This window comes from Arachis ipaensis, chromosome B04 (assembly GCF_000816755.2).
Source record: "Arachis ipaensis cultivar K30076 chromosome B04, Araip1.1, whole genome shotgun sequence".
In the NCBI taxonomy this organism is placed as follows: Eukaryota; Viridiplantae; Streptophyta; class Magnoliopsida; order Fabales; family Fabaceae; genus Arachis; species Arachis ipaensis.
This window is the reverse complement of record NC_029788.2, coordinates 102222706-102236430: the sequence shown is the minus strand read 5'-3', so window position 1 is coordinate 102236430 and position 13725 is coordinate 102222706. Positions and strand designations below refer to the sequence as shown.

At 39.2% G+C, this 13725-nt stretch overlaps 1 protein-coding gene across 1 annotated transcript; it reads right to left on the bottom strand.

Moving 5' to 3' along the window:
• On the bottom strand, positions 3977 to 4639 carry LOC107636780. Its single transcript, XM_016340268.1, has one exon. The coding sequence runs from the start codon at positions 4637 to 4639 to the stop codon at positions 3977 to 3979; it is 663 nt and encodes a 220-aa protein (XP_016195754.1).

Below are 13725 nucleotides of genomic sequence, written 5' to 3'. Positions count from 1 at the left end.
CATCAACCTCAACATCACATATATCATACCAAATCATTTTTCAATCCACACAATTCCATCATATCATTATCAATCATCATAATTAAACTCATTCAACCTCCATCTCATTCTTCAACATCACTTTATCAATATTACATCACAATTCATCAAAATAGCCAAAACTCATCAATTCATTAACAATCCCAAATCAACAAATTACCACACATCATCATACCACAATTTCCAACAACCAATTTAATTCAATCCAATCCTATGGGTCACTAGCCTAAGTTTCTAGAAATATTATATACTACATAAAGGAAACCGAAACCATACCTTGGCCGATTCCCAATATGTATCAAAACCCCAATTGAGCACAAGCTAAGCTTCCAACCACAATTCAAGTCACCAATCACCCCAACAAGCATCAACAATCACCAACAAGCTCTAATATTCAAGCTAATATCACATATTTCACATAAATCAAAACCTAATACTCATCATAAATCAATTTACAAGGGTTCTTGAGAAATCTTACCTCATTCACTGAAATTTGGGTTAGAACCTAACATTTTTTCACTAATGATTAGCACCTAAACAACCAAAACACAAATTTTTCTCAAGATCAACACTCACCAAACTTGAAATTCTTAGGACAGCAAAAAGGAAGAGAAAATTCGAGTTTTTACCTAAGAAAGTTAGATGAAAGTAACGGCTCGGTGAGAGTTTCGCGTAGCCGCCGACGGCACGCGAATCGGAGCACCGTAGCTCAAGATATCGCGGTTTGAAGTGAAATGTCAATAGTGCTTCTTCTATCTTCTCCTTCTTCTCTCAATTTCTGGTGTGTGTTGTGTTTGTAAGAGTGTTATGGCTGATGGGTTCACTTAATGAACCCTTATATATATTGGACTTGGGCCCAACTTGGACCCGGTCCAACCCGTTAGCGTTTTTAGCAGTTAGGCCAAACCTTTGAAATTAACACCCGATTTTCCATTTCTAATATTTTTCTAAGGTTTTTGACTATTTTCACTTTTTCTCGCACAGTACTGGGCAGACCTAAACCAGTTCGACCGGTTCGACTGCCGGTTCACGGTTTTTTCTCGGTTTTTCACAGAAAATACATTTTTTGAGTCAGAAAAATCCACTGAGTCCAAAAATCATCTTTAAATCCTCAAATTCTCACTCTAAATTTTAGGAACCTAATTTGGGAAATATTAATTACTAAATTAGGTAATTAATTTGTCGCGGTTCTTACATTCTTCCCACCAAATAAGAAATTTTGCCCTCAAAATTTAGTGATTACCTGAGAATAGCTCGGGGTAATCCTTTCGCATCTCGGACTCCAATTCCCAGGTATGCTCCTCTACTCCTGCTTGCTTCCAAGCAACCTTAACCAATGAAACTTCCTTTCCTCACAGCTTCTTCCCACTAGTGTCGTTGATACGCACCGGTGTTACTTGGAACGTCAAATTCTCCCTTAACTCGACCGACTCGGGCTCTAACACATGAGCCGCATCCGACGTGTACTTACAGAGTTGTGACACGTGGAATATGTCATGCAAGTTAGACAAGTGAGGTGGCAAAGCAACTTGATATGCCACTAGCCCGAATTGCCTCAAGATCTCAAATGGTCCTATATACCTCGGATTCAACTTCTTGGTTTTGATTGCTCTTCCAATCCCAGTCGTCGGTGTAACCCTCAGAAATACATGCTTTCCCACTTCAAATTCTAATGGTTTTCTTCTCTGATCTGCATAACTTTTCTGTCGACTCTGCGCAGTTAGAATCCTTTCTCGAATCTTCTTAATCTTCTCAGTAGTCTCTGCTACCAAATCAAGACCCAATACACTTCCTTCACCAGACTCATACCAACAAAGTAGAGATTGGCACTTTCGTCTGTACAGGGCCTCATACGGAGCCATCCCAATACTCGCATGAAAGCTATTGTTGTACGCAAACTCCACCAATGGCATGTAACGGTCCCAACTTCCAGGTTGATCCAAGACACACGCCCTCAGCATATCTTCCAACGTCTGAATAGTCCTCTCCGACTGTCCATCCGTTTGTGGATGATATGCGGTGCTGAGACATAGCTTTGTACCGAAAGCCCTTTGAAAAGCTCCCCAAAACCTTGATGTGAATCGGGGATCACGGTCCGACACTATGCTCGATGGCACACCGTGCAACCTTACGATCTCCTTGATGTACAACCTTGCTAACTCTTCCATAGAATAGTTTACTCGGATAGGCAGAAAATGAGCGAATTTGGTTAAGCGATCCACGACCTCCCAAACCACGTCAAATCCCGACCTAGTCCTCGGTAAACCGGTCACAAAGTCCATCGCAATTCCTTCCCACTTCCACTGAGGAATCTCAAGTGGCTGTAGCATTCTCGACGGTTTCTAATGCTCTATCTTCACCTTATGACACGTCAAGCACTTGGATACCACTGTAGCTACATCACCTTTCATCCTAGACCACCAGAACATCTTCTTTAAGTTATAATACATCTTCGTACTTCCGGGATGAATAGAAAACCCATTGTTATGAGCTTTTGACAACAAGTCTTGCCTCAAACTCCCGACATCCGGTATATAAATTCTCCCCTTATATCTCCACAATCCTTCATCATCCTTAGTAAATTCTCCATGCCTCTCCTTACCAACTGTTTGAAATAATTTCTGAAGCTTCTGCTCATCTTACTGAGCCCTCTGAATCTCAGTTTTAAACGTACTTGAAATCTGCAACTGATTCAAACAAGCTCTTCCGGCAACTTTACCAATATCCAGCTTAAGATCTAAAAACTTATCCACTAACTCCTCTTCTTTGATCCTCATCCAAGCGATCATCAAAGACTTCTGACTCAAAGTGTCTACTACCACATTTGCCTTTCTGGGGTGATAACTTAGTTCAAAATCATAATCCTTTAGCAACTCCATCCACCTTCTCTGACGCATATTAAGCTCTTTCTGATCAAAGATGTACTTGAGACTCTTATGATCAGAAAAGACGCTAAACCTCACTCCGTACAAGTGGTGTTTCCAAATCTTCAATGCAAACACAATCACCGCTAATTCCAAATCATGAGTTGGGTAATTTACCTTATGCGGTCTTAGCTGACGCGATGCGTATGCCACCACATTCCGGTGTTGCATCAACACGCAACCCAAACCCTTTAAAGAAGCGTCACAGTACACTTCAAACGGTTCATGCGGTTCCGGCAAAATCAAAACAGGCGCTGTAGTCAACTTTTGTTTCAAGGTCTGAAAACTTTCTTCACACTCTGATGTCCACACAAACGGTACCTCCTTCCTTGTCAACTTAGTCATTGGTAGTGCAATTCGAGAAAATCCTTCAATGAATCTTCGGTAATATCTGGCTAAGCCTAAGAAATTTCTGACTTCGGTCACCGTTGTCGGTCTTTCCATTCCATCACCACCTCTACCTTAGAAGGATCCACCACTATTCCTCCTTTGCTCACCACGTGACCTAAGAACTTCACTTCTTCCTTCCAGAACTCACACTTGGAAAACTTAGCATACAATTTCCGCTCCTTTAAGATTTGGAACACAATTCTCAAGTGTTCTTCATGCTCCTTCATTGTCTTAGAATAAACTAAGATGTCGTCTATGAAAACCACCACGAATTTGTCCAAAAAGGGATGAAATACTCTATTCATGTAATCCATGAACACAGCAGGTGCATTCGTCAACCCAAAGGACATCACCACAAACTCGTAGTGTCTATAGCGCGTCCTAAATGCAGTTTTCGGGATATCATCCTCCTTCACCCTTATCTGATAGTAACCGGATCTCAAATCAATCTTGGAAAACACCCCAGCTCCTTGCAGTTGATCCATCAAGTCATCCATCCTTGGTAGCGGGTACTTGTTCTTCACAGTTACTTTGTTCAGCTGTCGGTAATCCACGCAAAGTCGCATTCCTCCATCCTTCTTCGTCACCAATAAAACTGGCGCTCCCCACGGAGATACACTCGGTCAAATGAACCTCTTGTTCAGAAACTCTTCCAACTGAGCCTTTAATTCTGCCAACTCTATCGGAGCCATTCTATACGACGCAATCGACATTGGCCCGGCTCCCGGCACCAATTCAATCGTAAATTCAATCTCTCTTTGAGGTGGGAACTCAGGAATATCTTCTGGGAACACCTCCGGAAAGTCTCTAACTATCGGGATTTGATCTAGGTTCTGATTATCACCTAACGCATTTGTAGCCAATAGAGCATAACCCTGACACTCTTCCCCACTACAGTGCAGTATCATATAGTTCAGATAGTAACCCTCAGCTATCACTGCTCCATTTTCTACTTCCGGCATAAACTGAATTGACCGCTCAAAGCAATCCAACAAAACTCGATTTTTCGACAACCAATCAAACCCCAATATCATCTCCAATCCAACCATTGGTAAACAAATCAAATCATGCACAAAGTCTCTACCCTCAAGTTTGAAACCTACTTGTCTACAACTCGATCTAGTCATAACCGTCTGATGCAGAGTATGTACATGCAATTCAAATGCTAATTCTGACACTTTCAAGCCTAGTTCCTCAACTTTAGCAAATGAAATAAACGAATGCGAAGCTCCAATGTCATACAATGCAACTAAGGTCTTATCACCAATTAAAGATATACCTCTCATCAATGGAACTACCTTAGAATTATCCTTGGCGTTCACAGCAAATACTCGCCCTTGGTGCGGACTCTAGCCCGCATTCGGGTTCTTCCCTCGAGTTTAGTCCCTCGCAATGTGACCAGGCAAACCACAGTTGAAGCAACCACCTAAACCAATCTTACAAGAGTCATACGTATGAAAATGTCCACATCAATCACAAGTTAAATACGGAGAAACCTTACTCTGGTTTCCTCTGCCTTTGCCATGCTGAAACTGATCATGAGTGTTCTTTCTGATGCCCCCTTATCCTTGAGGCGCATGTCCTCCTCTCTTGAAATTCTGCCCCCTCGGCAAAAAGTACTTGCCACGTCCCTTACTAGTATTTCCTCCATGAGTGTCCTTTGACGAGGCTACCGTCTTAGCATACTCTTCAACTACTCTAGCCTTGTTCACCAAATCGGAGTAAATACAAATCTCTATAGGAGCCACAATAGTCATGATGCTATCCTTTAAGCTCCATTAGTACTTGATACATTTCCAACTTTCGTAGGTCTTCGGGGCACCTTGACACACCCTAGAGAACCTACGAAGCTCCTCAAATTGGCTAGTGTAGTCTGCCACAGATAAGAAACCTTGCTTCAGCTGCATGAGTTCCATCTCCTTCGTTTCCCTTGTAGACTCAGGAAAGTACTTCCTGTAGAAGGCCGTTTGGAACACATCCCAAGGAACATCAGCATTCTGAAGCTGGAGCAAGCGGCACTCTCCTTGCCACCAATGTTGTGCCTCTCTCAAAAGCTGGTAGGCAGCAAACTCTACATATTGGTTATTTGGAACATTCTGTGCTTGTAAAGCACGCTCCAAAGCCTGGAACCAATTGTCCGCCTTTGTGGGGTTGGTTCATCCTCTGAAACTTGGAGGATGAACCTTGAGAAAAGTCGCCAAGGTCATCGGAGCGCCTCCCATGTTATCTTCATTCCTTTTAACATTATCATTCGTGTTTCCTTCGCCATTCCCATTTCCATTCCCAGCCGGTTGGCCTAACCTCTGCACAGCTTGCAGAGTCGCAGCAGCATTAGCTTCCATGGTGTTTGTGAGATTCGCCATTGCTGCCATAAATTTGGCATGGTTATTGGCCGGTTGTGCATTTCTACTCTCGGCTCGTGAATGTGTACGCCTTGTCCGCGAGTGGCCATTAGGGTTCCTGTCTACACCAAACAATCGATATCAAGGTGATCAGTCTCAATATCAAAATCCTAGTGCTTCAATTATCCCAAACAGGCACTCACAAACAAGCATGCTATGCAATATCAAGTAGATAACCTAATAGCATCAAAGAAAAGACACACAAAGTAGGCAATGAAGCACAATCGGTCCATCCTTCAGGCTCACGAGGACGAACCGCTCTGATACCACTAAATGTAATACCCTAATTGCCCTAAACCTTATCTCATGCCGTAAAGCAAATGATAATTAAAGGTCACGACAATTTTAAGTCTTATACGATATTATATATATAGAAGAGATAGTAATTCTAGAAGCCTAGTGAAGAAATAAGATAAAAAATAGAGTTACAAAAGCACGAAACGATCACACGAAGCTACAAGCATAAAGACACATGATATAGATACAAGATAACAAGGCATATGTAGATATATTAGTATAATAGTCATAAAATACTAGCCGTAGCCTGTGGAGTTTAAGCCGACTAGTTATATACAGACATAACAGAGTTCTGAAAGTTAAAATAGCATAAGAATCTAGCCACGACTCGCGGAGTTTAAGCCGGCTAGCTATATACAGACCATACAGAAAACTAAAAGTTAAAAACATCTTATACAAGATTTTCTCTCAAAGTAAGCCTCTAGGCAAAATTAAATACAAAAGATGAGAGACATATACAAAATAAGTAAAAAGACTCCAAAAATGTATCCAAGATCCTCCACTCTGTCATCATCGAAGCAACCCGCTGAGATGGGTTGCGTCCTGCATCTGAAAAATACAACAGAAATATGGTATGAGAATCAGAGGTTCTCAGTATGGTAATAGTGCCCAGTGATGTAAGATATAAGACTCCGAGATGCCAGAGGCAATCCTAGAACTTTATATCCATCACAAGATTCATCTTAAATCATAACTAAAACATCAAAGGATAAATTAAACCTTAACATAATAAAGGGTAATCTAACTTAAAGGATTTTCTAATCTAACAGATCTCTGCTGTCCCACAGCCTTCACCAACCTATCCTCTGTGCGATCCCATCGCCACTGCCTTCCGAACCTCCTCAATCCCAGTAGAAAACACAATTAATATCAATGCAAGTAAAACACAAGAATAGGCATTTAGGGCAAGTAATTCAAGTAGGCAATTAGGCATGTTATACAACGAGGCAAGCAATTACAAGTCGGTAAAGCATACAAACAGATAGAAGATGCATATGATGAATGCATGTCCTACTGGCTGCGATATCACATTGTCGGTTCAACTGCTAGCCCGACATATCTCCATGGAGATGTCGCCCTTCAGAATCATAATTGGGAACCCCCGAGATATGGTGCTCGGAACACCGTCCAGGATTTTGTGCCTGCACACTCTAATGATCTGAAGGGATGCGACCGAGATACTCTTGCCACAGACCTCACATCTCAATGTAAGCGGGATTAACTACCGTCCTTAGGCCACCGCTGCTACCTCGATAGGCGGGATTAAGCACCATCCCTGCCAAGCGCATAGCGTCTCAACAATCTCAATATAAAACACTAATTCAGTGGTTTTCAGAAAACATTTTCAGTACAGCATGGATCCATCATTTCATTCCGAGTCCTCGACTCATCTCAACCACTGTCAATTCAACATTTCCATTCCGAACTCATTAGTTCGTCAATTTCTCAATTCAGGTATCTTTTTCCCTTTTCATTTCACCAGACCCATCCTCAGTACACCAGAAACCTAAGCCTTCGTTCTCTAACTTTTCAAAATAATACCAAATTCAATCTTCTAGGATCTTTCCCATGTTTTGATACCTAAAAATAAGCCAAAGAATCTTAAATAGGTATCACAGAAGTTTACAAACTTATTGGGAAGGTGAAATAGTTGAAAACAAAGTTTAAGTTGAAAAACAGGGCGTGTGCAAACGCACAGGGGTGTGCGTGCGCACGCCCAGGAGAATTTTCAAAAAGTGTGCGTACGCATAGAGGTGTGGGTACGCAAAAGTACCAAATTTCATAATTCTGTTTGCTCTCACAAGACGTGCGAACGCCCTCAACAGAATGCACCTTCCAACATGTGCGTGCGCACAGGTTGTAAAACTTCGTTGGTTATGTGCGCTCACAGGTTGTGCTAGCGCTCTTGATAAACCACTATTTCATGGTTTATCTTGTGCTCAATTGAGTGGAATTTATCAACTCTTTACCCACTTATTCATACTATTTGCATGATTTTACATTTGCCTTCCTAATTATGTGCTATGATTGAAAACATGCTTCTTTGGACTTATAATTGCTAATATTAATCCTCTCTTATCACCATTAGATGCCTTGATATGTGTGTTAAGTGATTTCAGAGATTACAGGGCAAGAATGGCTCAGAGGATGGAAAGGAAGCATGCAAAAGTGGAAGGAATACAAGAAGTTGGAGAAATTGCTAAGCTGTCCAGCCTGACCTCTTCGCACTCAAACGGCTATAACTTTAGCTACAGAGGTCCAAACAACGCGATTTCAGTTGCATTAAAAAGCTAACGTCCGGGGCTTCGATTTGGTATATAATATGCTATAGTTTTCCTGACGCTAGGCAACGCAACCATGTGATCCATGCGGCCGCGTCGCAGTGACGAAAATCCAGCGTGGTTGAATTCGAGACCAGCGAATTCTGGGCTATTTCTGACCCAGTTTGCGGCCTAGAAAACACAGATTAGAGGCTATAAAGTGGGGGAATGCATCCATTCATAAGAAGGCTCTCATAATTTCACTTTTCATGTTTTAGATGTAGTTTTAGAGAGAGAGGTTCTCTCCTCTCTCTCTCTTAGGATTAGGATTTAGGACTTCTCTTAATTTTAGGAGTGATTCTCGATCCCAGGTTCAATGTCCCTTTCTATTTACTTTCGCTTCTATTTTTATTGACTCTAATGCTTTTATTTGTATTTGATTTATGTTGCCCAATTGGCTTATGAACTTTTCCATGTTAGATTTTACTGCTTTGAATGTATTTTATTTGAGGTATTCCAGATATTTATGATTTTAATTTAGCTTTCTACATTCTTTGCTAATTGAACTGAACTTCGATAATCCCAATCTTTCCTTAGGGATTAACTAGGATTTGAAGATCAAACTAATTAGTCACTTGACCTTCCCTTGCTCTAGTAAAGGTTAACTAAGTGGAATCAAGAGTCCATTTTCATTATTGTTGATAAGGATAACTGGTCTAGGACTTCTAATTTCTCATACCTTGCCAAAAGTTTATTTTACAGTTATTTATTTATTTTAATTGCAATTTAAATTACTTGCTCCCTATTCTCAAAACCCCAATTTTACAATCTTCATAACCAATAATAAGAACATACTTCCCTGCAATTCCTTGAGAAGACGACCCGAGGTTTAAATACTCGGTTATCAATTTTAAAGGGGTTTGTTACTTGTGACAACCAAAACATTTGTACGAAGGGATTTCTGTCGGTTTAGAGACTATATCTACAACGCGACTGTTTTTATGAACTTCTTTACTGGCAAAAAATCCTAACGTCAGCTCTCAACAGAAGGCTTTCCCCTGTGTGTGTACGCTCAAGGCAGTGCGTGCGCACAGATTCGAAAAATCACAGGGGTGTGCGTGCACACACAAGCCAGAAATCACAAAATTCTGCAACATTGCAGAATTTTAGATTTTGACACCAAACTTCCCACAATCATATCTTCCTCTACCAAAATCGGATTTCCAGGAAACTCAAACCATTTTAAAGCTTGTTCAATCATCTGTCATTTGGTATAAAAAGCATTGAATTTCAAGCAAGGTTGCTCGGGATATGATTCATGGAAGTTCACCAAAATTTTAATTTTACCAAAAGTTCACAAAGTTTAATTTTCCATAATCCTCAACCAAAATCAAACCAAAACCCTTCCAAATTCAATTTTTACATCAAAACCTACCCTTTTTGTCATAATTCACCCCTCATTCAAATTTTCCACCCACATTACCATATCATCAACCTCAACATCACATATATCATACTAAATCATTTTTCAATCCACACAATCATTCATCACGATCATATCATTATCAATCATCATAATTAAACTCATTCAACCTCCATCTCATTCTTCAACATCACTTTATTAACATTACATCACAATTCATCAAAATAGCCAAAACTCATCAATTCATTAACAATCCCAAATCAACAAATTACCACACATCATCATACCACAACTTCCAACAACCAATTTAATTCAATCCTATCATATGGGTCACTATCCTAAGTATCCAGATATATTATATATTACATAGAGGAAACCGAAACCATACCTTGGCCGATCTCCAATATGTACCAAAACCCCAATTGAGCACAAGCTAAGCTTCCAACCCCAATCCAAGTCACCAATCACTCCAACAAGCATCAACAATTGCCAACAAGCTCCAATATTCAAGTTAATATCACATATTTCACATAAATCAAAACCTAATACTCACCATAAATCAATTTACAAGGGTTCTTGAGAAATCTTACCTCATTCACTGAAATTTTGGATAGAACCCAACATTTTCTCACTAATGATTGGCACCTAAACAACCAAAATACAAATTTTTCTCAAGATCAACACTCACCAAACTCAAAATTCTAAGGGCACCAAGAAGGAAGAGAAAATTCGAGTTCTTACCTAGGAAAGTTAGATGAAAATAATGGGCTCGGTGAGAGCTTCACGTAGCCACTGACGACACGCGAATCGGAGCACCGTAGCTCAAGATATCGCGGTTTGAAGTGAAATGTGAATAGTGATTCTTCTCTCTTCTCCTTCTTCTCTCAATTTCTGGTGTGTGTTGTGTTTGTAAGAGTGTTATGGCTGATGGATTCACTTAATGAACCCTTATATATGTTGGGCTTGGGCCCGGTCCAACTGGTTAGCATTTTTAGCCCATTTGGCCCAACTTTGGGCCAAACCTTTAAAATTAATGCCCGGTTTTCCAATTCTAATAATTTTCTTAGGTTTTTGACTGTTTTTACTTTTTCTCGCGTAGTGCCGGGCAGACTTAAACCGGTTTGACCGGTTCGGCTGTCGGTTCACGGTTTTTGAAAAAATCCACTGAGTCCAAAAATTATATTTAAATCATCAAATCTCACTCTAAATTTTTGGAACCTAATTTGGGTAATATTAATTACTTAATTAGACAATTAATTTGTCGCGGTTCTTACACAAACATAATTAATTAAGGCACTAGAGTTTGAGGATCCTTACCTTGAATATGCCTCAATCAAACAAAATCCTGCTAATTCTTCAAGTTAATTTGACTCTAAAACATCAAATTAACCAAGAACCTCAACACCTAAAACACATAATTTTCGAATTGGGAAAGAGGAAATTGAAACTGGAAAGGTGGCTTTCTTACCAGATTAAGTACTGGGCTTTTTAAAGAATTCCGAGACGAACACGTGACCGCTGACGGCTCGTCAATCGGAACTCCGGATCAAAAGTTATATTGATTTGAATGTTGGCCAAGGGTTTGCTCTCTCCTTCCTCCACCCTTCAATGTTTCCCAGCATGTTTTGCTTATGGGAAGGAGAAGAAGAGCTGAGCTCTTTGTGTTTAATGGGTTTGGGTTGGGCCAAGGGCCTAATACGGACCCGGTTGGGCCCGTTCGGCCCAATCTTAGGCCAAATTCTTTTAAATTAGTGTCAAAATTCTTGTTTTAATTTTCTCTATCACATTAAACCATAAAATTTATTCTTATAATTTTCTAGAATAAATTCTAATTTATGGGTTAATTATATATTAATTAACCGGGTTTTACAAATATCAAGAGAAGATGGTTTAACATTAAGAGTAACTGAAGGTAACGAGAAAACTATAGGGGGAGAAATATGTTGTTGGATATCAGACAATAAGTGGGAATATATGCAATGGGAAGGTTGATCATTAGATACATGATAGCAACTAGAGAAACTAACATTCAAAGGATTAGGACAAATTGAAGAAGAAGGGACCTCCTCCAATGACAAAACTTGTTTAAAAGGATCAGAAATATTTACAGGACCAATAACCATTTCACATGGAATATGATTGTCCGTAACACTATCTTGGATGTGATTTGCAATGGAATCAGAATAAATAGGGAGTTCTTTATGTAAAATATCATGAACATGAATAGGAAATTGTGACTCAAGAGGTGATGAGATATGAAAAGAAATTTGATTAGGTTCATTAAGGGAGATATTAATATCTAAAAAGTTTACAAAGTGTAAAATAGGATTAAGAACATCAGTAGACTCGGAAAGATCTATAACATCCTTAACAAAAATAGATGGCTTAATATCACCGATGTAAAACCTAAGAGATTAGTAAATAATTAGCTAATAATTATTTATTAATCAAGAAAATTAAAAAATTAAATTTTATAATTTAATGTGATAGAAAAAATTAAAATAAAAATTTTGACACCAATTTTAAAAGAATTGACCCAAGATTGGGCCGAACCGAACGAACTGCGCCCATAATGGCCCAATTAACACTTAATAAAGATAGCTTCAGCCATCTTCTCTCTCCCTCAAATGCAATTCACGCTGGAAGCTTCAAGAGAGGGAAGAAGAGAGTTCCAAAACACAAATCCTCACTTCCATAATCAAATCCTTGTAACTTTTGATCCGGAGCTCCGATCGTTGCACCGTTTGCGGTTACGCGTCCGCGGTGGCAAGCTCTACAGCCCAGTCATTGGTTAGGTAAGAAAGTCATGTTTTCTTCCTCAATTTCCCCATTTTCAGTTTCGAAATTCTTGGGCTTTGGTTTGAGATTTTATGTAATTTCGGTGTTTAGGATCAAATTAACTTGGTGGACTTGCCAAGTCTTGTCCCAATTTCCCGTTGGTAAGGTGAGAATCCTAGAACCATAGTTAATTCTTTAATTTTGTGTGTTGGGTATTAAGTTTTGGATATATATATATATATATATATATATGTGTGTGTGTGTGTGTGTGTGTGTGTGTGTGTGTGTGTGTGTGTGTGTGTAACTGATAAAGGTTACACAGTTTCTAAAAGAATACGAATGAATAACTACAATTAACAACACTGAGACGTGTATAAAATTGTAAAATTATATGGTTCAGTGTATATGACGTACTTGGAATGAATGTGATGACTAGGTAAAAGGTTCATTCATGTGTGTAGGGGTGGCAAGCAAGGAATTATAATTTCATAACCATATTAATAAATTTATAATTTCTAAAGACATAAAAAATTATATTTTTTATATTCACAAATATTAAAGTCTTTGGAATTATAAATATCTAATAAACATAATTATAAACCAAGTTTTCATCTACAATATAATTATAAATATTGTTTCCAAAGCAAAATAAACATAATTCAAAACATAATTATAAATATTATCTCCAAAGCAACATAAACATAATCCAAAACACTCAATTTTTTTCTTCTCACTCTTGTAAGTTGGGTTGGGAGAAGTTGGATTTTGACCAAAAAATTGTAAAAATAACCCCTTACCAAAAAAACTAAGCACGGCGGAAAAGCCCGCCCCGCACCACCAAAGCCCGCGGTTTAGGCGGTGCGGGTTAGGCAGGCTTTTGCTCTTTGGCAGTCCCAATTTTCCATCCCGGCCCGCCTTTTTTGTCAGGTTACGCGGGCCGGTCTGACGGATTTAGGTCCGTTTGTCACCCCTACATGTGTAATTGGGATGAATACATGAAATAAGTAAATGGTTCATATAGTTGTACTAAAATTTGAAGTCAAACGTTCTCCTTACTTTGCCAATATACAACGAATCAGTAAAGATATGTACGTACAAATCTAAGCAAAGCCAAAGTGTGGAGAATTCCAAATGAATAACAACAAAGAAAACAGGAAAAAGGTTAGGAAGCTTGATGAATAAGACAATAAATAGAGAGTTTAATTAACCTT

Coding starts and splice junctions, on each gene's coding strand:
- LOC107636780 (XM_016340268.1), bottom strand. CDS start 4,639: ATGAGAGGTATATCTTTAATTGGTGATAAGACCTTAGTTGCATTGTAT.